The sequence below is a fragment of the Cinclus cinclus genome, chromosome 10, assembly GCF_963662255.1.
Source record: "Cinclus cinclus chromosome 10, bCinCin1.1, whole genome shotgun sequence".
In the NCBI taxonomy this organism is placed as follows: domain Eukaryota; kingdom Metazoa; phylum Chordata; class Aves; order Passeriformes; family Cinclidae; genus Cinclus; species Cinclus cinclus.
In genome coordinates, this window is record NC_085055.1 from 21,415,183 (window position 1) to 21,439,262 (window position 24,080).

At 52.7% G+C, this 24,080-nt stretch overlaps 1 protein-coding gene across 1 annotated transcript; it reads left to right on the forward strand.

The window, feature by feature from the left end:
- Positions 1 to 698: 698 nt before the first annotated feature.
- On the forward strand, positions 699 to 22,996 carry SLCO2A1 (solute carrier organic anion transporter family member 2A1). The gene is made up of 14 exons (XM_062499602.1): positions 699 to 788; positions 10,793 to 10,930; positions 12,849 to 13,011; positions 14,997 to 15,212; positions 16,247 to 16,345; positions 17,935 to 18,062; positions 19,076 to 19,157; positions 20,055 to 20,219; positions 20,508 to 20,697; positions 21,712 to 21,871; positions 22,199 to 22,362; positions 22,498 to 22,562; positions 22,663 to 22,783; positions 22,876 to 22,996. Exons 1-14 carry the CDS (start codon positions 699 to 701, stop codon positions 22,994 to 22,996), a joined length of 1,902 nt encoding a protein of 633 aa, XP_062355586.1.
- The last annotated feature ends 1,084 nt before the right edge of the window (positions 22,997 to 24,080 follow it).

Below are 24,080 nucleotides of genomic sequence, written 5' to 3' on the forward strand. Positions count from 1 at the left end.
ATCAGTGCTTTGCATAAACAAAGCCCCGAGAGGTGTTGGTGAAAAAATAAAAATAAAAATACAGCGCTCAGGAGCTTCGCAAATGCGGCTTTTTCTATGAAAACACAGAAGGTTTTTTTCCCTCCAAAACCCATCGTCCCAGGGAAGGATTCCTTCATCTGGCCAAACAGTTTCCCCCTCCCACCACCTGGGAGCCAAATCTCAGCTGCTGCTGAAAGGTGCCTCCCCTTCCTCTCGCCCCTTCAGGGGGCATTTGAATTAAAATCCCAGCGCGTTTTCCATACGGGAGGGCTCCGCTGCCAGTTTCCTTGTCCAGCCACATCCCGCAGCCTGGGACAGGAGCACAGGGGCGGCTCGGGGCGCTGGGTGTCCCCACGGGTGGCTAGAGCACTGTCACACCACCACAGCCCCCCCACTCCCGAAGTGTCCGAGCTCTCGCCCCCACCTGCTCCGTGCGCGCTGCCTTTGCTTCCTGCGACTTTAAAGTTCCCTCGGTGCAGAAAGCAAAAGAGGGAGGAGAAAGCGTTTCATCATCGCTCCCGGGAGCCGACTTATAAAAAGTTGACGCTCCCGCTGCCTGGCTCACTCGCAAACCGGAGGGATTTCGGCACGGTCCGTGCGGGCGGCGGGACGGGCCGGAGAGCGCCGGGAGCGCACGCACAGCCCGACAATCCCGGGATCCCCGGGAAGCCCTCGCCATGGGAGTCCACCCCGAAGTTGGCAAATCCCCGGTTGACATCCCCAGGAGTTCCAGCACCTGCTCCAGGAGTATCTTCTGCAACATCAAGGTAAGGATGGGGCAGGGATGCTCGCGGGGAGGGGATTCCTGCCTGGAGAGGGACCCCAGCCCACCGCACGCATCCCCGTGTCCCTCGTGTGCACCGCGGGTGGAACGAAGGGTGTTGGATGATGCAGAATTTGAGCATCAGCTCCTGGGGCAGTCCTGCGGAATCCTGCTCTGCCCGGGGTGGGCTCTGTGGGATCGGAGTGATGCCCTGCACGGCACGTGGGTTCTTCACCCCATGGAGCAGCTCTCCGTGAGCTTCCCCGCGGCGTCTGGGACACGGTGTGCGGCTGCCTGGGGAATGATTAACCACATCCTGGTGTGAAAAGAAAGCACTGCCCTAGAATAACACGGGCTTGCTTTAAAAACCTTGGGTGAGCAGAGTTTCTGAGTGACAGAAACGAAAGCTCGGTGGGTTGAGGCGAGTTTTCCAGGGCTGGCTGCCCAGTTCCTCACCTGGTGTCACCTGAGAGCCGCCCCTGCCCGAGCTCCAGGCTCCTGAGCTCACTGCCTGCGTGACAGCACACCGCTCCCCCCCGGCCGTGTGTCACACCCCGCCAGCCATCCTGCCTTCCTCCCGTTTTTTGGATGTGAAAAGGCTGCTTTTCACATCCGAGGCGGCTGCACGTGTTGGCTCCTGTCCTGGGGACATTGTCCTGGATGTCCCTGGAAAGGGGTTGGGGGGGATTTCCACGCCTCGCTTGGCAGCACCTCCGCACATCGGCACCTGGAGCGGCCAGGTGCAGTTTTTGGGAAGGCTCCAGGGATGTGCCAGGCTGGGCAGAACCCCTGGTGCCGCTGCTGCCCGGGCCGGGCTGTGTTTCCCCACCCGTGGTCCTGGATCTCTGTGGTGTGTCAGCGCTTCCCAGCCCGGGGTTTTCAGGATGTGCGGCCGTGGATAAGGTGTCGTGGTCGGGATGGGTTTGGGGTTTGTTTGCCATCAAGCTTCCCTCAGCCGGCACGAAGGACGGTGCTGCCCGCTCCTCCCCGGACCGTGCTGGATTCTGTGGGAATGCTGTAAGGTACCACGGCGCTGCTCCTCCCGAGAGCTCCCAGGGCTGGAGGCAGGATCCCAGATGATGTCTCCTAGTCCTATACCCCGGAAGGTCCCCACTGCCCAGGCTGGGCTATTCCAGCAGGTGACTTGGTGACACTTTTTGGCAGCGGGCTCCAGGAGAAAGAGCTTGACATTACCCCGTGTGATCTGGGGCTGCCTCTGGGCTACGCTGATGTTCCTCGGTCCCCCGCTCTGCTGAAGGTGCAAAATGTGTTCCCAGTCCCCTCCAGGCTGCTGCACTAATGACTTTGGGGTGAGTAAAGTCACCCAAAACCAGAGCCCTTCTTGCAGCTCATGCTCTTTACTGGAAACTGGCAGCAAGCAAAAATATCCCGGAGTGAAAAAACATTGCCAAACCCTCTTGCAGGATGTCAAACTTATGGACTATAATAAAAAAAAAAAGCCCCAATAAATAAATGCTACTCCATTTGTACAGCCCATAGGCAGCCACAGGGTGTGGGATGTGGGTGCCCCAGAGTCAGGCTGGGTGCTCAGTACTCCACATGCCCCAGGGCACTTGGATGGGATCTTTTAGGGGCGTCTGGCCAAGGGCAGATGACTCAGGGGTGTCACTTTGCTAGTGGCAGGAAGATCATTGCCTGGAAAAAAAAGCTTTAAAACTGCTTTTAAAACTTTTTCTTTTAAAACTTCTAGATTAAAATAGTTTCTGGTTTAAAAAGTCAGCAGTCTGGCAGTGGCACCATGCAAGGTTGTGAAGGAACAGTTTGAGCTCTGCTGAAACATGCTCGTTGGCATCAGAGAGATGATGTGCTCCATCTGGGATGGTGGGCAGTCAGGACACCTATCCCTCAGAGAAATATCCTTGCTTTTAAGAGCTAATGTATAAATTGACAGGCAACAAGATCCCCCACCCTTTCCTGACCTGTTCACTCTTCCTGTCCTGAGACATTTGCATTAAAAACATATACATCAACAAAAGAACTGCTTCAGAGTCAACAAGCATTAGCCTCTGTGCAGTGTCAGTCCCCTCAGCCCCCAAAAATGAGAAGGATATCAAAGTGTCACAGTGGAATTTCCAGATTTGGGGAGTTTTGGAGTGAATGGTCATCAGAGAGCAAGGTGTTGTCAGCATCTGCATTTGAAAGGGTTTGTAGCTTTTAATTGTACAAGAGCCACTGGTGCTATGAATGATGGATTATAAAAAAACCTCACCCAGCCCCAGATTTTATGGGAAGCTGTGAGCATCACCCTCCCCAGAGCATCAGACAAAACATCCTCACACAGGCAATGGCAGTTTCTGATGGAGAGAGTATTTCCAGCACAACAAATTTCCCTACTTTTAACAGGCTTGGAAGGACACAATTAAGACTTGGAAGACTTAATCACGAAGCTCATATTTAATCCCAAATCCCATGTGATGGGGTCGTATTCAGGGTGTCTTTTGCAGGGCTGGGGCCAAAATACCAAATTATTTTTCTATGTAAACCATCTTGCCCCTCCATGATCCCTGTGGCAGGGACCACCACCCCCTGCACCAGACCCCATCTCCCTCAGGGTGTTTTCCAGAACTGAACCCATTGCCACTGATGTTTGCCTTCAGGTTCTGGGGCTGGGAGGTTTTGGGACTGCTGAGCTCTGACCTTGGCTAGAAAGTTGGAGCATCCTGATAACCCCACAGCATTGGTGGAGATGGGGATGGTGATGAGATACTTAGATGGGATATTGGGTGGAAATTCTTCCCGGTGAAGGTGGTGAGGCCCTGGCATAGGATTTCCACAGAAGCTGTGGCTGCCCCATCCCTGGAAGTGTCCAAGACCAGGCTGGACAGGGTTTAGAGCACCCTGGGTAGTGGAAGGTGTCCCTGCCCATGGCAGGGGTGGAACAGGATGGGCTTTAAGCTCCCTTCCCACCCAAAACATTCAATGGTTCTGTGATGTCTCTGCTGAGCAGGGATATCACCCTGCTTGGATGTCCACCAGAGCTCCCAGGGTTGTGCTGACAGGCACTGGGGCTTGGGGGACTTGCAGCTGTGCTGCTTGGCAAGTTCAGGAGGAACCCAGCCTTCAGGTGGCACTGGGGACACCAAGAACCTCACAGCCTAAAGGATGAAAACAGCCTTGAAAGGTGGAGAAGGTGGTTGGTCCTTTTGATACTCACACATGGCCAGGGACCCCACCAGCATCCCCCAGTCCAGAGCACCAACCCTGTGATTTAAGGTCATGCTGGGCTTGATGATCTTGGAGGTCTTTTCCAGCCTTAATGATGCTATGATTCTATGTCCATTTTCGGCTCCCAGAAAACCACTGGAAAAGGATTATTTCACAGGAATTCTATGTTTACAGAGCCTCAGATATTTTGGCTTCTTCTCCTTTACTGTCTCATTCGTGGTTTTGAACTATTTTAATTGATTTTGGGATCCCCAGAAAGATGACAAGGAGAAGAGCTTTATAAATATCTTTTGATTTAGAGGAGCTGGACTGGTTTCAGCTGGAAGCTGGAGAGCACAGAGGAGCAGTGTGAAAGTGTTGTGAGTGCAGGCAGGGGGAGGCTTTATTTTCCATGCCTGCAGACTGCCTGGCATGGAAAAGGAAACAGGAGGACAACAGAGAATTATTCTCACTTATGTCAGCCGGGGGTGATCCAGAAAGAGATTTAAAAGCCTTAGGGGAGGTTTAAATTGGGTGTTGTACTGAGGCAGGGAGAGTGAGGGGATGAAAGAGCATAGGAGAGGGGACAACAGGGTCAGGAGGAGACTGTGGGCTCTCAGAGAGTGACCAGGCTTGGAAGCATCCCGGGGTGAAGGTGTTGGGAGCACACAGGGAGCAGTGAACAGGAGCAGGGAGCTCCCGCTTCCCTGGGGAGGCTGGATGTCTCCTGCAGAGGAAATGGAGCCTGGCTTTGGGGTCTGAGGTCCCAACAGCAGCAGGGCAAGTTTTTTGTCCCTTCCTTCCAAGGGACTAAAGGAATTTGCTGAGGAGTGTATTCCAGAAGCCTGGAGATGTACCAGTTGTGCTCTCACATCCTGTTGGAAAAGATTATTAATTGCTTTGTTTAGCCAGAACCGGAGATTTATCAAGCCACATATCTGGAGGCAGTGTGGCTGTAGGCTTGGAGAGGGAAATCCAGAAAGGAGAAAGCCATGGCTAATTAGAGCCATTGATTCAAGCAAGAAAATCAGAGCAATATTGCAATCCTGGGCACTGTGCAGGCAGGCACGGCGGGTTGGTTGAGTGTTTGTGGCAAAGGCACGAAGAGGGTCCTTAGTGACATGAGAAGGACCTGCAGTGACCAGGGTCTTCCAGCATTTGTGGTGATGGCACCAGGCAGCACAGGTTGGGTTTGGATGACCCAGCACTGTGGTCACATCTGCTTTTGGTGGGATCAGGCTCCAGAAGGGAAGGACCACCTGCTCTTCACCAGCACCACCAGCAGTGGGGTAAGGAAAAAGATGAGCTGGAAAGTTTAGTGGGGTCAAGGTCTAGGAGAGCTGAGGCTTGAGACAAGGCAATTTTATGAGGGGTGAGGTGGTTGGGTGCCCAAACACAAGCAAGGAGTGGTCAGTGTAGATAAGATTATCGGGAGCAGGACGGGAGAGGAGTGACGTTGATAGGGAGCACGAGGCACGGCCGGCCGGGCGGGAGGAGTGTTTGCACACACTTCTGGGTCAGGCAAAGCCTGGACCTGCCCTCAAGGAAACCCTGCTCGGATCCTGACGTCCCAGAATGGAGAGAGACCTTCAGGAAACATCAAAGGAAGACCCAACCTGCTGGAGGGAGGAAAGGCTGTGGGATGCCCAGCATCCTATTTTGAGGGCGGTGTTTTCTTGGGAAGCATCCCAGTCTGAGGGTCTGTCTCAGCAATCCTCCACAGCCAAAAACCTCCATTCTGGGCAAAGCTGGGCTCACACGGGCCTTGCAAAGTTATCAGGATACAGTGCCAGGAAATCTTGTGTCTTGTGTTGCAAAAAGAGCAAATATTATCTTTGCACGTGACAATCGTGGGGTGTAAAACGTGCGTAGCTTGGCAGTAGACAGTTGTCATTCCAGCATGCTTCAGGCAATCCCTGATCAGGTTAATTTTTATATTATTTTATTATTTGCAACAGAAGTCCCACTTAGAAGTCAACTTCTGCTATCAGACCAGGCTCAGAGGTTCTCTGCTAAAGGATGGGCTCTGTGCAGGGTATTTTGTTCCTTTTGGGGAAATGCTGAACCTTTTTTCATCTTTCATGGTACTTTTTGATCTACAGATCCAGGCAGCTGCCCATAGGAAAGTGATGCCAAGGAGGGACGTATTTCCCCCCACATCCCTACACTTTCCAGATCCAGCTGATATATTTCTTTTGGACTGAGTGACCTCAGCTGTCCTACTGCAGGAGGGTCTCCCAGTGTAGTAAGAGTTGATCGTATGCAAACTCCAAAATAAACACTCTGTCTTCTCCCTGTTAAAATTTTGAGGCTATTCTTCTTAATTCCTACAGTTCCTCCCTCCCTTTCCTTTTCTTTCTCTTGCAAGATCAAGAGATTAAAGTGGAGGAAGCCACCAGAGGTGGGCATCTTGGAGCCTCCTGCTTGGGAGGAATGTTCCCTGATTTTGGGAGGAAAGTCTTCTCACTTTCCACTCAGGTCAAACAATTTTGCTTTGGACTCAACTCCAGTTGTACCCTGCATAGGGAAAGAATTAACGGAGCGTCCTTACCCTTGTCCTTTCCAAAGGTTTACTCCATCCAGCCAGACTAATTTTGCTCTTGGCCACATCCTACTCCAGTGTCATTGGTCACCTGGGAGCACTTGGATAAGTTCTGTGAGGGTCTCCAGCTCTCCAGGCAGTCCTTGTGTCCATCTAGTGAACAAAGCCCTGGCTCTTTCCATCCCCACTGCCATGGGAAAGATGCTGGGCACAGAGATTAGCACAAGTGCCGTCAATATTTCCACCTTTTTTATCTCCAACCGGGGCTGCCAAGGGGAAGAAACTGAAAATTAGGCGAGGGATGACTTTGGACATGAGCTGTGGAAACAGAGCAAGGAATTAACCCTTTACTCACTACTCCAGGTGGAGCAATGGCCATGCCACATGTAGCAGGATCCTACCAAACCTGTGGTTCCTGCAGAGCAGAGTTAGGCTGAGTTTTATCCTGACTCCTGGAGGCTCCATAGAGATGGTTCATTCCTATGAAATGAAACCTGAGTAGTTGTTGGACGCATCTCAGACACAAGTTTAGGCTGGGATTGACTGAATCCTTGCCAGCTCCCGTTGTCCAGAGCATGGAAGGACCAGTCCTCCCCCTTCCCTGCAATGGGGTGGGTTTCTCTTCCTTTGGAAAAAGCACAGCCCTGGGAAGTGCTGGTCCCCACGAGCTGGGTGGGGGCAGCAGCCTGCGTCCCCCAGGAGTTTGCTTCCCTTCTAAATGCAGCTCCTTTTGGAAAGGAGTCAAGAGCCTTGTATAAACAGCCTGGAGTCAGGATTGCTCCGACAGAAGCGCGGGGATGATTACGAGGGCATTTTTGGGGGGGGCATCCGTGTGGGTGCACGCCTTTGGTCTTCCCGTGCTGCTCCCTGCCTGTCTGCCATCACTCCTTGCCTGCAGCTCCAAAAATGCACCAGGCTCCCTTGGGAGCCTCTGCTCCGGAGGGTCAGCACTTGGGAGTGCCCCCGGCTCCTCAACCTCCCACCGCGCCTTCGCCCTCGCGTCGGCTTTGCGTCAGCAAAACCTCCCTGCTTGTCAGGGAGCTTGGCTCTTCCTTGAGAACCCCTTCTTGTCATTAGGGAAGATGGATTAGGGCAGCCTCCTCCCCTCCTGGGGAGCGTGGGGCAGCACAGCACATCTGGTGCAGCTGGAAGGGCCAGGCCAGGGCTGGTGTCCATGCACCAGCAGGTTGTGGGTGGTCGGCGTGAACACGTGGGGATGGGAACGTGTGGGAGGAGAGACAGGGATGGGAGAGACCCATGAGGACCTGTGAGGGGACACAGGAGAGTGGTGTCCCTCATTCCACCAGCCTCAGGCTGTGCATGGACTCCTCCTGGGAAGCCCTCCAAGTAAGGCCCTCTCCCAGTTTTTTGCACTCAGAGCCTTCAAGGTTTGGGATGTCCTCATTTTAATTAAAACAGAGTCTTGCTGAATGCAGGTGAAGTCTTGAATCAGGTCTCGTCTCTCCTCCAGACACTCGGAGTATGTCTGGAAAAACCACGCTCCTGTTCTGGAGCAAAGGTTGTTTTCCCTTTCTCTGGCTCTTTTGGGTAGTAGGTTCTTCCCAAGGAAAAAAAATCACCCCTGCCCTTCCCCTCCCATTCTCTGGGCTCTGCATATCTGAGGGTTGAGGCTGCTGTGTGGTCTCAGGGTGGGATCACATCCCTGGAGCATCCATCCAGCTTTGCTGCCTTTCTGGTTAATGCTGCAGACAAGAGGTAGATTAGAAGGACCCATGGGCAGTGGGAAGCAGTCACACCCCAAGGTTTTCCTCTCCCTTTGCTGCTGCTCTCCAGCTGCATTTCTCCTACCTCATCTTGCCTCCTGGCAGGCAGCCCCTGCCTTTTCCCAGGCATCTCTGGATCCAAGGGTTTTGGCCATCCCAGGTTATCACCAAGGCATAAACACATCTCAGCCCATCTCCTGGCAGTTCTGCATTTTCCTCCCTGCCCTCTCAACACATGGCTTGCTCCTCTCCTCTCTCCTCTCTCCTCTCTCCTCTCTCCTCTGTCCTCTCTCCTCTGTCCTCTCTCCTCTCTCCTCTCTCCTCTCTCCTCTCTCTTCTCCTCTGTGGTTCCCATGGTCTTTCCATGCCTCCAACCCATCTCCTGCCAACCCTAGCATTCAGGGGAACCAGGCTGCCTCTCCTCCTCATCCTCCCTCTGTGCCAGCATCCTCTCTGTCCTGGCCACTCCATCTGCTCTGGGATTGGGCTGACATTTGCTGCACCAAATTCAGCCCGGTGATCCACCCTGTCCCCTCCCTGTTGGTAAACATCTTTGCCTCTCCGGCTGACGCCTGGCTCCAGGAGAGCTCCGTGTCCAGCTGCTCCGCAGCTCGGGCAGTCTCACTGTTGTTCAGCCGGTGCTTCCTCGCTCCAGTGGCATCAGCAGAGTCTGGCCAGAGCCACAGGAACAAAAACTGATGTTCTCTGTTGACGAGATCCCCTCTCCGGTTCCCGTCCTCGCAGGAGTCACTTCTCTGCTCCACTCCACAAAGATTCCAGGTCATGCCTGAGGAAGGTAGTGGATGCAGCTTCCACCCACAGGATTTTGTCCTGGGATGGGATTTTGAGTGTGGGAGCTGGTAGTGGGAGGGGGAAGAGGTAATTCAGCTTCAAGAGTTTACTGGCAGATAATTCACTTCCATTTGGGCTCTGTCTAGGAGGATTTCCCACGTTACACCCCAAATTCCTGTTCTGCAGCTTTTTGTTGGGGCCAAGTCCCAGCTTGGGACTCTGTCTTCTCTTGGTTGTTGCAATGGCAATGCCAGCCTGTCTGATCTCACCCCTCCTAGACAGGGCTGGGAACTCCATGATGGCAGCTTGTGCCTGTGATCCTTCTTTCCTCAGTTTTTGAGTGCTTGCCTTTCTCCTTCATCTTCCCCGTGGTCTCCCAGTTTTTTCAAGCCTGCCCTCACACTGCCAGGGCTCCATTTTCTCCTTCATCTCCACCCTCTTCTCTTCTGCTGTCTGACAACATCTCTCCCATCCCTTATGCTTTTAGATTCCCAGCCAGGTCCTTTGGCTGGATCTCTCCTCCCTCACAGGAAAAGACGTCCAAAAAACCATTTTCCTGCCCATCTTCTACCCAAATTCTGCTACAATTGCTGGGCCTGGCCCTGCATCATCCTCTGCTCCCAAAACACAACTCCACCCACTAATGGAATTTGCATCCTCCAAGGTGGGTGGACAATCTTGGTCTTTTTTGTTTTGTTTTTTTTTTAATCATTTAGTGGGTCAGGGCTACTGGGTGCTACCACCCTTCCAAATAAATACTCATAAAGGATTATTGCTGCTCTCCTGGCCAAGGACATGAGGAATTTCTCAGCCCTGAAGTACCTTTGATCCCCCATCCATCATCCCTCACTTCCCAGCGTTATCATTGAGGGACACTCTTCCGGTATTCAGCAAATATTTGATTTCCTGTGAATCTAAATTTAAAGACTTTTCCTCATTTGTTTTTTGTTGTTGTTTGATTGTCTTGGTTTTTCTTTTAATTGATTTTAAAATGCTTTTGGCACCGTGTGGATATATTCCATTCCAAGAAAAATAAAGGGAAGCTGTTCTGACTAAATATAGATCAAAAGACACTTGTGAGCTGCCTCTTGCATCCCTGGCTGAGAGCGCTCTCCTCTTGCAGCCCACCCGGGGCTCTTTCAACCAGATTTCTCCCTAAACTCACTGTATTCCCTCCTCTGCCTCCACTCAGCTTGGCTCCTGGCTCGGCTTACTGCCCACCTCAAGGGAAGCTGCTGGGTTTGGAATTTTCTTTTGGAGTCTTCCAGCAGTGAGACCACGCTGTGGGTATTTCATCCTCTCCCTCTGGGGCTTTTAACACTCTCTTTTGACTTTTTCTAGCAACACCCCTTGGAGCAGGTTTGGTTAATTGACTTTCCAGCTGAGTGAATCCCAGGATGCTCCGTGCCAGAGGTGCAGCCATTGGCCAAAGCCAGCTGGAATACACTCCTGCAGGATGTGGTTGCCAGCAGTTGCGCAGCAGTGGGGCACTGTGGTCTCTTATGGCCTCAAAGGGTGCATAGAGAGGCTCACATCGGATATCAGGGGAAATTCTTCACTGAAAGAGTGGTTAATCATTGGAACAGGCTGCCCGGGGAAGCGGTGGGAAATTTCAAACCATCCCTGGAAGTTTCAAACAGCGAGTAGGTGTGGCACTTCTCAATATGGTTTGGTGGTACTCGGTCCAAGGTTGGACCTGATGACCTTGGAGGTCTTTCCCAGCATTAACAAGTCTGTGATTCCCACTGGGTCCTCACTGGGGTGGCACTCTTTGTTTGCCCACAGGTGTTTGTGCTGTGCCATGGACTCCTCCAGCTCTCCCAGCTCCTCTACAGCGCCAACTTCAAGAGCAGCCTCACCACCATCGAGAAGCGCTTTGGGCTCTCCAGCCTCTCTTCAGGTTTCATCTCCAGCTTGCACGAGGTAACTTTGCCTTTGGGGAAATAAACACCCAAAGGGTGTCCAGGGCCTGGGGGGCACCTTCCCAATGGGGTCTCAGGGCTGTTCACACCCAGGGCTTCCTCAGCCTCCATGTGCTGGGAGGAGCAGCTGTGCTGTGCCCTGGGACACTTCATTCTGCAATGTCACATCCAGGGGGGAGCACAGCGTCTGGTGGTGATGGCCTTGGACAAGAGCAGACTTCCACTGGATGGAATTCCAGAATGGTTTGGGTTGAAAGGAACCTTAAAGTTCATCTCATCTCATTCCACCCCCTGCCACAGGCAGGGACATCTTTCACTAGCCAAGGGTTGCTCAAAACCTGGCCTTGGACACTTCCAGGGATCCAGGGGCAGCCACAGCTTCACTGGGCACCCTGTGCCAGGGTCTCATCACCCTCACATGGAAGAATTAGTTCCCAATATCCCATCTAACCCTGCCCTCTGGAAGTTTAAGGAATATTGCTGAGCTGGCTGAGGATTTTCTCACAAACACTTTCTTATCAAGAAATCCCTTGGAATAAGTTTTCTCATTCACATTTTCAGGAATTCTGTCCTTCCTAGCAGCTCTTCAAGGCCTGGCAAAGGCCAGGAAAAGATGTGTTGGCAGACACTTTTTTGCTGACACTAAGTGGCAGCACACTTGTTCGTGAGCATCCTGGTGAGCACATGGGATGCTCCATCAAGAAGCTGGACACTGGGAATCTTTCTGGATCCTTGGGGACTTCCCCAAGTCCCACCTCAAGACTTGCCCAAGTCTCACCTCAACCAGCATGAACATTTGGGATGAAAAAGATGTCTCAGGGCCCACTGAGACTTCCTGCTGTCTGTGACTGTGTGAGGTGTCCTGCCTGTCCAGGACAATAATCTTATTGCGTTGGTGCCTACAGCAATTCCAAGAACAAAACCCACAAAGAGACAAACAAAGGAGCCCACGCAAACATAAATACAAAGTTTTCTTAGCCATACACAGAATTGCAGGATGGTTTGGGTTGGAAGGGTCCTTTAAAGGCCATCTTGCCAAACCTCCTGCAGTGAGCAGGGACAGCTTCAACATGCCAAAGTTAAAAGGATGTTTAGCTTGTCCAGAGCCATCAGAGCCCATGTAATGGGAATTTTGTGGTGTTCATCCACTCGCCTGAGCGAGCTGCGTGGTTTCAAGGCTTTCTAGCTGATGCTGTCTGCAGTTGAAGATGTCCAGGGTCATAAATATTTGCAGTGAGCTGGACTTTGTAGCAGGGCTCATGACTGTTTGAGTCACAGGAATGGAGGCAATATGTTCCATTCCATGCTGCTTTTGGAGGAGCTGTCAGTTCATGCCACATTGGTCGATCTCTTCTCCCAGGGAGCAAGGGACAGGATAAGAGGAAATGGCCTCAAGTTGTGCCAGGGTTGGTTTAGTTTGTGTATGAGAGAAAATTTCTTCACTGAAAGGGTTTTCTTGGGCACAGCTGCCCAGGGCAGTGGTGGAGTCCCCATCCCTGGAGGGGTTTAACAGACGCATGGATGTGGCACTTGGGGACGTGGGGCAGTGGTGGCCTTGGTGGCTGGGGGAGCAGTTGGACTTGATGGTCTTGGGGGGTTTTTCCAACCTAAACGATTCTGTGATGCCTGTGGGGTGGGGGAGAGGTGTGGGTGCTGAAAAAGCCCCAGATCATGGCAAGGCTGTGATGTTCCTGCCAACAAGGGATGCCCAGAGGTGGCCGAGGTCGAGGAGTGACCCTCTGGCTGGAGATGAGAAAAGAGCCCTGATGCTGTGAACACACAGAGCATACTCCTGCTCCTGTGAGGGTGAAACACCCCCTGATGAGAGACCTGTCCACCCACCCAGACACAGCTGTAGGGTCTGGGTGTCCTCCGTGCTGTCTTCTCACATTCCTCCTGCTTCTGTGTGCCTTTTCCAGATCGGCAACGTGGTGCTCATCATCTTCGTCAGCTACTTTGGCAGCCGAGTGCACCGCCCGCGTGTGATCGGGGTCGGGGGGCTGCTGCTGGCCCTGGGGGCTTTCCTGGTGACCCTGCCCCATTTCCTGTCAGGACCCTACGAGTACACTGCACTCAGCACCGGTGAGTGCCACCAGCCGTGCCCCAAAAACCCAGATCCAGCTGTGCTGGGATGGGTGGCGTGTGACTGCCCAAAAAAAGGGGGTGTTTCCAGGGCACACATGATTTAAACAGGGGTTGAAGGCAGAGCCTTAATGTGGGCAGTTGCTGATTAAACCTCACATCCTTATAGCTTTGCAAGCCCTTCTGAATGCAAAAATTACTTATGGGATTTCTCCTGTTTCTCCTGCAAATGTTATTCCAGCTGTTACAGAATTGTGGAATGGTTTGAGTTTGAAGGGACTTTGAGGACCATCTTGTCCCCACGTGGCAGGGACACCTTCCACTAGTCCAGGTGGCTCCAAGTCTGTCCTTGAACACTTCCAGGGATGGGGCAGCCACAGTTTCTCTGAGAGAAGGTAGGTTTAGATTAAATATTAGGGAGAAATTCTTCTCTGTGAGGGTGGAGGGGCCCTGGCACAGGCTGCCCAGAGAAGCTGTGGTCACCCTTTCCCTGGAAGTGTCCAAGACCAGGTTGGACAGGGCTTGGAGCAACCCTTGGCTAGTGGAAGGTGTCCCTGCCTGTGGCAGGGAGTGGAATGAGATGGGCTTTAATGTCCCTTCCCACCCAAACCATTCTGGAATTCTATAATAAAGCAAAGTTTCCCTGCCCCCAGAGCCTGTTCTTCTCTGGCCAGGATCCTTAGGGTCCAGTCCAAGGAAGGCTGCTACTTTAACTAGGAAGGTTTTGGGAACAAGTTCATGCCTATAATGACAGCTCTATTTTCCAAGCAGAAGGGAATAAGCAGAGGAACCAGCATCACTTTGCCACAAGACTGGCTTTGGTCTCTCCAAAATGGCTTTGGTCCCTAAATCCTCAGAATGCTGATGAGCCTTAGGCTCCATGGCGATTGCCACCTCTGAAACCCAGACCTCTGCTCGTCCCCATCCCATGATTTTTGAGTTTGGAGAGTATATCAGGCATCAGATGCCAAGTTTACCAGCAGCTTAAAGTCATGCATCAGGCTATGGACAGGTTAGGATTTGGGGCAGGGACTGCTCTTACTGCAAAGGAAATGAGGAAGGAGTAGGTATCAATCCCTGCTCCCTGCCTGGAGCTGGGCTCCCTGTGGGGGTGAATAGGTACAACAAAGAAACAATAAAGAAACTGGACAGCAATTATGCATTGGTCAAGTAATGCTAATGCCCCAGTTGATTAGTGTTGGACTTGTGTGCAACCATGGAAGTATAACCAGAAATCAGTGAAAAGGTCAGAGGAAAGTACTAAGAACTGTGTTTGACCCAAAAGTTCTGTACAGAGCACGATTCTTGCAGAACTCCTTTGCTAGACTGAACAGGATTAGAGGATGGACTGCAGAAACAGATGGACAGGGCAGAGATACTGACATTATGAGGACTGCCTGATGATGGAAAAGAATATATCCAGTCTGTGAAAAGCCCCCAAAGATACTTCAGTCCTGGTTGGAGTTTCCATGGCAGTCTGGAGCAGGGTGAAGACCCCCCCTTGTCTGGGCTGTATGAAGGAGCAAGGGCCATGCTTTGGCAGAATCTGGGCTGCTCCTGAGCCATGGGGGCAGCAGAGATTCAGGGCAAGGTGTCCTGCTTAGGGCAACCAGCTGACCCCAGAGGACATCACTCCCTGTTCCTGCCCAGGTACCACAAGGGAGCAGAGACCACAGAAAACAAAAATCAGCCATGGGTTAGGTCTGCCGTCATTAAACCCACAGCACCCTCACTCATTGGCATGAACTCTTTGAAAGTTTGATTAAAATCACAGCCTGGTTGTTTGCTACCTTGATCTCAGTGCAATACTCCAAAGGAAGAGCAGGGTGATGAGAACTGCTGAATAAAATGAGCAATCCATCCAAAATCCAGCAGTTTGTGCCTACTCAGCAAGTTTGGGAGACCCCTGCTACTTGGGGATTTACTTGGGAGGAGGCAGGGGATGCACCCAGTGTTGAAATGCTCATTTTTTTTTTCCCTTCCAGGTAACAAAAGCCAGGGGCAGGTTGAGCTGTGCTATGCAGAGAGTAGATTTGTGTGCCCAAACACCACCCGGGACTCCCAGAAGGAGGCCAGCAGCATGTGGGCCATGATGGTCATCGCCCAGCTGCTGGCTGGGATTGGCACTGTCCCCATCCAGCCCTTTGGGATATCCTACGTGGATGACTTTGCAGATGCCAACAATTCCCCACTGTATGTTGGTAAGTGGGACCATTGCTGTACATTGTTTTGTCTCACAGAATTCCAGGATGGTTTGGGTTGGAAGGAACCTGAAAGTTCATCCAGTTCCACCCCCTGCCATGGGCAGGGACACCTTCCAGTAGACCAAGTTCTCCAAGCTTCAGCATCCTTGTCTTCCCTCTGCAGTGAGGGATCACTGTTCCAGTGAATTGTCCCACTGATCCCTTAGAATTCCCAAATCTGCAAGGAAAATGAAGGAAAGAGGACTGAAGGAACCTGAAAGGTTCTGAAGACGAAGGAAAGTGGGACTGGGGTGATGTTTATAACACAGGTGCTCCCTTTAGGGCTATGGGAATGTCTGTCAGGGTGAATGGCTCCAGGCAATCCAGGTTGCCTCAATACAGCAGAAATTCCCTCTCCCCGAGTCCTACTTTATTTTATGTCTGATGCAGCTCAAGCTCTCTCTCCTTTTAAACATCTTGAGAAGGCTGTGTAGAGTTTCTCTCAAGGAGGGAACTTGCATCCTGTCATTGCAAACAAGTCAAAAGAACGTGTTCTGACCTTAGGGGTTATCTATTTGAGATGGGAGGGTTCAGCTGCACCCAGGGTTTTCTGGTGGCCTTTTTGCCCTCAGAATCTTTCACCTCTCCCGATGTTTGTACCAAATGTTTTTCCTTGGACTGAGGATTAGGATGTGTTTGTTTCCTTGGCTTTCTAGAGGAAATGAAGGTCTCAATCACCTGTGTGAGCTCAGGATGTCAGTGCCTTGCTGCTCCCTGGGGTTCATGAATATCATGGATATTCATGGTGTAGCTGACAACTTGTGTCAGCAAAGCCTTGATGGACTTTTTCCACAGACTGCTGCCCTTCCCTCTCCTGCTCCTGTCAGATAAAGTGTCAGGGCACTGGGGACCATGTGAAGCATGATGAAGGGTGGTTTCTCCCCTCTGTGTGTTGTGCCACTATTCCTGCATCTCCAGGGAAGACAGAATCCATATCTGCATGGAAACTACCATTCCCTGCTCACGGGGGCTCTCTCTGCTCCCTTTCCCAGCCATCCTCTTTGCCATTGCTGTATTTGGCCCTGCCTTTGGATACTTGTTGGGGTCCGTGGTGCTGCGGCTCTTTGTGGATATCGGAAGGGTTGACACTGGTGAGTACTGCTCAGCTAGCTGTGGTCCTAAAGACCCTCTGTGGGTCAGAAGGTCATTCTGAGATGAAAGGTGACAGAAGCCACCAGTCCTGTGACCCATAAAACCCGCTGCCCTGGAAAGACCCGACCTGGAAAAGCACCCCCAGCATATTCCTGCACTCTGTCACCCCATAAGGACAGATAGAGGTGGTCCTGACACCACCACTGAAGCAGAGCCCTGGGGTAGGGACATTCCAATGCCCAGCTCATGGTGTTGCACCGGAGGTCATGGCTGGGGTCTGCCCACTGCCACCACATTGTAGAGGTATCCCACAACCCCAGCATGGTGGTGGAGAGGAACAGGGAAATCTGAGGAATCCAGGGTTGGAGAAGACAACCACAGGGCAACCACTGCCCTGTGGATATGCAGAGAACTTTAGTCTGCTCATCCTCCTCCCCAGCACCCTTCACCAGCACCTGCAGAGAGAGGGCCTGAGCTGCCAGCCCAGAGGGCTAATTTGCTTTATCCATGGCGTGTGCTTATTATTTCTGGTAACTTAATCACTAAAGAATTCTCCCCAGCTCCATCATTAACATAGCTTTTCCTGTGTTTCCTTAGAGAGATCAGAGCCTCCCTGACATTTTTGTCCGGTGCCTGATAAGAATAATAAATGAACGTGGGCAGGAAACTTCCAAAAAGCCTTGGCCCACTCCCCGCGGCGGCAGACAGATTTAGCAGCCTCTGCCTGGTCGCTCCATGATGACGTCCAAGCTCCAGAGAGGAGTGGTCCTGTCTGGGGAAATGGGATGATTGTTCAGTGGGGTGTGGGCTCCTCTCCTGTCACAGCCTGGCACAGAGCTCCGGCCCGGAGCTGGCCGCTCGTTCCTTCCCATCCTGGACATCCCGGCCGTGGATGGCTGGGTCCCCATGCCAAGACAGGCAATTTGTCAAACGTCCTGTGAGCATCACTTGGCCCAGCCAAAGGATGTGTGTGCTGGAGACAGAGTGGCTCTCACTTCTCCTCCTTTTTCCGGAGAAGGCGCCTGGAGTTTGGTCCACTCGGAAACCAGGAGCTTCTGCCAGCACAGGGCCTTCCCTCGGTCCCTGCAAGCAGAAAGTGACCAAGCCTGAAACAATGGGAGAACAACTTTTTCCAGGAAAGCAGTGTGCCCTTTCCCAGTCCCTGTCTTGGCTCAGCATCGCTGTCAGGCAGCGTGGTCCAACCCACTGTGTTCTCCAGGCACAGCATGGAGTTGGACCCCTGTAATCTCTGCCTCACTGGTTGACTGGGGGCTTAGAGTTGAACCTGTGCCACCAGTGTGCTTCCATGCTGACCAAATCCATCCTTCAGTCACCTGGGAGGCTCGGTACAGTTGGGGTGAGTGGTGGTACAGGGCCCTAGCCAGGGAAAACACAACCAGGGCTGGTCGTGCTGCCAACGCTAGTGGGAGCTCCCACCTCCATCCATTTGCTCTTACATGCCAGTGGAGAGATGCTTGGGCTGTGCCCACAGGGACTCTCCATACTCCACCAGTCCATATTTCCATGGAGAGCTGTCCCTTTCACCCCTGGAGCTCTTACAGCATGTCCTTGTGTCTTGCGATGGCAGTGGACCTGACGCCAAGTGACCAGCGGTGGATCGGAGCCTGGTGGCTGGGGCTGCTCATCTCCTCGGGCTGCTTGGTGCTCACCTCCATCCCTTACTTCTTCTTCCCTCGGTACATGCTGAAAGGAGAGGTAAGACATCATCTCCAGAGGCTGGAATGTCCTGGAGCCAGAGGTGTGCTCAGGGAGGGAATACCTGTCCCTGGAGGAGAGGGGTAGGAGGGAGGAAGGCAGTCCAACAACTCATTCCCATTAAAACACATTTTAAAAGATGGAAAATAATTAATATGTATCATTTTGGTGTTTTCAAAGCTAAACCCCACTGGTTTTGTCATAAAAATACTTTAGTTCTGTTTTGAAATTGTTTACTCATTGATTCTTTAAAGGTAAAATCCAGTCTGAAATATTTCACAGTTATGGCTAAAAGACTCCCCAGAACCTGAGCTGAACTATCTTTAACTTTCATTTTCAGACTTTTTGCAGAGTCAAAAGGGAGACGTTTTGTCAGGGTTCAGGAGAGGAAAGATTTCCAAGTTCTTAAAACCTCCCAACAACAAGTTGTTGTCTTGCTGCTCTGCTCAGGGGCTGCAGTGATATTTGAGATAATTCACCTCTTTAATCACAAAATCCCAGAATGGTTTGGGTTGGAAGGACCTTAAAGCTCATCCTGTTCCACACCCTGCCATGGCAGGGACACCTTCCACTAGCCCAGGTTGCTCCAAGCCCCATCCAACCTGGCATTGGATACTTCCAGGGATGGGGCAGCCACAGCTTCTCTGGGCACCCTGCTCCAGGGCCTCCCCACCTCAAGAATTTGTCCCCAAGAGCCCATCTAACCCTAAAGGCAGTGGGAAGCCATTCCCCATTGTCCTGGCATTCCAGGCCCTTGTCCAAAGTCTCTCTCCAGTTCTCTTGGAACCCCTTCAGGCCCTGGAAGGGGCTCTCCCCAGAACCTTCTCTTCTCCAGGTGAACGCTCCCAGCCCGGAGAAGTGCTGGGGGTACGTGGGATGGAGCTTTGCTGTAGTTGTCAGGCTTGGCTGGGGGGTCAAAGGCCCCTAGGACAGACCGTGCCCCTCCTGAGCCTCCATGTGCCAGGCCAGTGCCTGCCCCTCTCACCAGAGGCTGCTCCTTTTTCCCGTCCCAGGAGCGGAACACGGAGACCGGGATGCTCAGGAAGATGGAGACAGGGGCTGCTGAGGAGACCTCCCTGCTGGAGTTTATAAAAAGTAAATTCCTGGAAGGTCCAGGCAAGGGTGGATGGGGATGTTGGGCCGTGCTGGGTGGGTGGGTGGGGAACACCACACCTGGGATTCACACCAAGGGGGCTTGTTGGGAGTTCCTGGGAGCCCAGCACTGTGTATTGAGCAGCTCCAGCACCAAGAGAGCCTAAGGACCACGGGAAGGTGGGCACAGCCTCCCTCTGCCTACAGACATCTTGAGGCCCCTCTTCTGTGGGGCATGAATTGTTTCCAAATTTTGCGGTGAGGACCTTAAAGTGGTAGGAGTGTGCTGGAAAAGGGTCCCTGGGAGGTTTAACCCCAGTCCCAGGAGTGGGCATGGGGCTGAAGGCGCCAGCAGCTCCACAGTGAGGTCACCCCACTGCAGCTGACACTGTTTACGTGGACCCAAAACAGGCTTGAGAGGGATGTCACTGCTGAGGGACCAGATTAATGACTCTTTTCGCTCCAGGAGGATTTCTTCCCAGATAAAGTCCCTCCCTCCTTGCCTCTTCCTCCACTGCAGTCATATCCTGGAGCTGCCTGCTCCCTCTTCTCCCCTCTTTGGGCTTTAATGGATGCTGGCTGTCCACCACTATTTAGAAAACTCATAAGAGACCAAATAAACAGAGTTGCTCCCAGAGTCCATCTGCCTCTGTTGACAGGGCCAGAGGACACAATGTCCCACCAGGAAAACACATCCGTGGTCCTACCAGCTGCTGGGACACATAAGGGTGTCTCCCCTCCTGCTTTCCCCTGCCTGCAGACATCCCCAGCAGATCATCATCATCATCCCACAGACATCCTTACTGGGAACAGGCTGAGGGTGGGGGTTTCTTCCCAGTACAAATCACTGCCGTGAGGATCACATGCCTAAAAGATGTTTTTCCTGTGGTTTCCCTGTAGGATTCCCAAAGATCTTCCTCAGGTTGCTGCTCAACCCCCTCTTCATCCTCCTGGTGCTGGCTCAGTGCAGCTTCTCCTCAGTCATTGCGGGTCTGGCCACCTTCCTCAACAAATTCCTGGAGAAGCAGTACGGTGCCTCCCCCTCCCAGGCCAACTTCCTCATAGGTGAGCACGGATGGAGGCAAAACACATCCACCAGTAGGGAATGAACTGCCCACATCCCCCAAACTTTTTAAATCCTGGAGAGGAAGTCACTGAAAGCTCATTTTTGGATGAGACCTGGGGCTCACCTTGGGGTAGTTGGTGACTTTCCTGACCTGCGGTTTGGGCTGTCATGGATAACAGCTGGATCTGCGGGTTCTCCCAACTCCTGTGAAGTCCAGAGAGCTGCCTCCTGCCCAAGAAGGGGTTCTGGGCAGGCAGGGCCCCCCTGATGGCTCCACTCCCCTGCAGGAGCTGTGAACCTGCCAGCAGCAGCGCTCGGGATGCTGCTGGGAGGGATCATCATGAAACGCTTCTCCTTCTCCCTGCGGGCCATCCCGCGCTTCGCCGTGGTGGTGCTCGTCTTCTCCATCCTCATCTGCCTGCCCATTTTCTTCATGGGCTGCTCCACAGGGCACATCGAGGGCATCTACCACCCCAGGTAATGCAGGTGCTCCTCACAGCTCCTTGTTCCTCCAGCTCTTATCTGTGGGGAGGGATACACACTGGGGGAGAGGCAGGAGACATCACCATGGTGCTCCTTGGTCCCCGCTGCATGGAGGAGATCCAGGTGCTTCACAGCCTAGACAGCTCTGTATGGTGTTTATCCATGATTTTCTGGGCCAAACAAACAGGCTGTAATTTTTCACTCTGAATTTTTAGGGGAAAATTAGTAATATTGTGTCCACATCACTTCACACGCTCCCAGTGTTCCAGCTGGACAGCATCTTTCTCCTCACCTCAGTGGATATTTTTGGCTCTTACCATGACTTCTTAAGATCAAAATGACACTTATGTTCAACCAAGGCTTGATGTCAAGTGCATTGAGCTCATTTCCCAGCGCACTGCCATTAAGGAAGAGATTTCTGATGCCATTTTCCTACAGGAGGTAGAGCAGCCCCATCCCACCCTGCCCAAGGGCAGCTTCCCGGTGCCACATTCCAGCAGGATTTGGGCTGTGACTTCAGCAGATGCACTCCTAGGGGGAGTGAGGGAAGACAGGGCAGATTTGGGGTTGTCCTCTTCACATCCACAGTCATCAGGCTTGTTTGGAAACATGCATACTTTCAGTTTGTGTCCATGTGGTGCTTCCAGCTGTGGCTGTTCACACATCTGTTTGTGCAGCTTTGGATGGAGCCCAGATCCATTTCTCTAGGCTTTTGGCTGATTAATTTTTGGCTAAAAAAAAAAAAAGAAAAAAAAGAAAAAGGAGAAAAGAAGCGTGTGAGTACTTGTTTGTAGACATAACATAATTCCTGTGACATTCACTGCACGCTTCCAGAGGTACCTGCAGGGATCAGGGGCTGGCAGAAGGCCAGGCAGCTGCTGGCAGTGTCCCAGCCCAAACAGGAACTGGAAAACTGCTCAACTAGTAAAAGGGACTTTTTTTTTTTTTTTAATTCCTCCTGTCCTATTTCTTATTTTTTTACCAATATCCCCCCCTCCTTTCTGGCAGTACACCCAATTCCCAGCAGCAGGTTAAGGCACGGGTTGGGTGCCAATGCTCTAAGCAGATCTTCAACCCCGTGTGCCGGAAAAACACCACGGAATACATCTCACCCTGCTTCGCTGGCTGCACCAACAGCACCACCAACCCCTCCAATCCCAGAGAAGTGGTGAGTAAAGCAGGTGGTTAGCAAAGCAGCCTTGCTGGGAATATTGGAGTGATGCTACAGGAACCCCAAAAATGCAAAAAAGGGGGTGGAATCTTTTCCACACAGTGTGCTGAGCCCTGGCAAGGTGCCATGGAGAATTGCTGCAGTGCCCTGGGAACCTGATAGAAGGAACAGGGATGGTGGCAAATGCCACTACAGGATGCCATGGCTGTACCTTAAAAGTGGAGCTGGTGCTCTTCTCAGTGTCCTGCACAGGGATGTGGGATGATGGGTCACGAGAAACCTGCTCCTGGTGCTGGGAGTCTGATGTCTGCTTCGTTCCAACAGATCTACCACAACTGTTCCCTGAATGGGAATAAGCTGTTCTCCACCTCCACGGGCTCTTGTCCAGTCAGCTGCTCCCACATGCTCCTTCCTGCCATATTCCTCATCTCCTTAGCTGCACTGGTCGCCTGCCTGTCTCACAACCCCCTCTACATGATGGTGTTACGGTGAGTATTGGGGGGGTTTCCTGAGTTGATGTGATGGTTCCCCACGTTGAGATCAATGGGATGTCATAAACCAGCCCAAGCCTTGGCCAAATCCAGCACCAGCAGCTCTGACCTCCCGTGGCTTCTCCCCTGCAGGGTGGTGAACCAGGATGAGAAGTCATTTGCCATCGGAGTGCAGTTTTTACTAATGAGATTGCTGGGTGAGTGATCAACTCTGAGTGAGGCCAGGCTTTCCTGGAGCCACGGGAGGCACTGATCCTCCTCGGGATCAGACCTGACCCCATCCTCTCTTCCCTCCAGCCTGGCTGCCGGCCCCAGCCATGTTCGGAGCCCTCATCGACTCGTCCTGCATCCACTGGCAGCAGCAGTGCACCCAGCGCCGCTTCTGCGCCTACTACAACAACGATTTTCTCCGAAACAGGTACCTGGGAGGAGGAGGGACCCCAGACCAGCCTGGGGCTGGCTGGAAGCGCCAGCTCCGGGTGTGGCATGTCCCTGCTCTTCTCCCGGCAGATACCTGGGGCTGCAGGTGGGCTACAAGGTGGTGGGCACCGTGCTGCTCGCCCTCATCGGCTGGAAGGTGAAGAGGAGCAAGGAGTACAACGTGCAGGAGAAGGCAGCGGGGCTGGTGTAGCCCCCGAGGACTGACTCCCACCCCCATCACCCACTGCCACCACTTTGTCCCGTTTGGGTTTGTTTCACTTCCCACGGGAGCGACTCCAAGCTCCTCTCCCGCAGCCCGGGTGCTCCTGGCAAGGGATGCTCTGAGCCGGCCCCAGCCTGGGAATGGCATGTCCTGGGAATGGCACCTCCCAGGGGCTCCAGCCGCGCTTGCCTGGCACCTGGGAAAGGGCAGCCCCCGGCCAGCTGGAGCAGGAGGCAGAGGAGAAGTGCCTGCTGTGGTTGGAGGTCCCGCTTCACTGTGACATTCCCGGCCGGGACAGCAGCAGGGGAGGTGGCTGCCAGCCCTGGTGTCCCCACAGAGGTGAGCAGGGACACCACACACGTGTTGGGACAAGTCAGCACAAGGGGTTTATTGCAGAATATCTGGGGTTTGTTGCTCTTTTTATTTTTAAAATAAAGGTCACTTTTCCAACTGTGGTGCTTTCTTGGGTTTCCCCCCACCAACAAAACAAGCCCTGGGGAGGCTGCAGGGCACAGTCTGGCACATTCCAGCTAGGAAAGGGGAAGAAATAGTGGCAGAAGTGGACATTTTTCTCCTGCAGCTCCATCGGTGATGGGGAAGGGCTGGTGAGGGGGACACAGCTCAGGGCCCTGCCTGCAGTCCCAGGGAACCTGCCCAGCCCTGGCTGCCTCTCCCTGAGGGGCAGGGAGCTGCAGGCACAGCAGGTTTTCACCTGAGGCTCTCATGCCCCATAGATTTATTGGCACAGATCAATTCTGGTATTTGGATCTCGAGCTGGGGCCTCGGAGGGGGGACCATGAACAAAGAAACGCCTGGAAATTAAAAAGTTTCACTCCCCCTCCCTCACACCAGTCCTCAGGGTCTGGGGTCCTTCTCACCCATCACTGCATTGCTGGTTGTGGTTGTTTCACACCCCTCAGGTGGGCTTTGGTGGGGTCTGTTGGTCCACACTGTGATGGGGTTGTTACAGTACACAGACCAGAATCTGCTCCAGCACTTTACAGTAATATTTTAACGGCAGCTTTGCATTAATGATCTTTACAATTAGTAACTGATCAGATTGTCAACTCCA

What these genes read in the sequence shown, in the direction of transcription:
- SLCO2A1 (XM_062499602.1), top strand. Translation starts at nt 699, where the DNA reads ATGGGAGTCCACCCCGAAGTTGGCAAATCCCCGGTTGACATCCCCAGG. An exon ending in GTATCTTCTGCAACATCAAG is followed by an intron (nt 789 to 10,792) that starts GTAAGGATGGGG and finishes GTTTGCCCACAG; the next exon opens with GTGTTTGTGCTGTGCCATGG. An exon ending in GGTACATGCTGAAAGGAGAG is followed by an intron (nt 18,063 to 19,075) that starts GTAAGACATCAT and finishes TTCCCGTCCCAG; the next exon opens with GAGCGGAACACGGAGACCGG.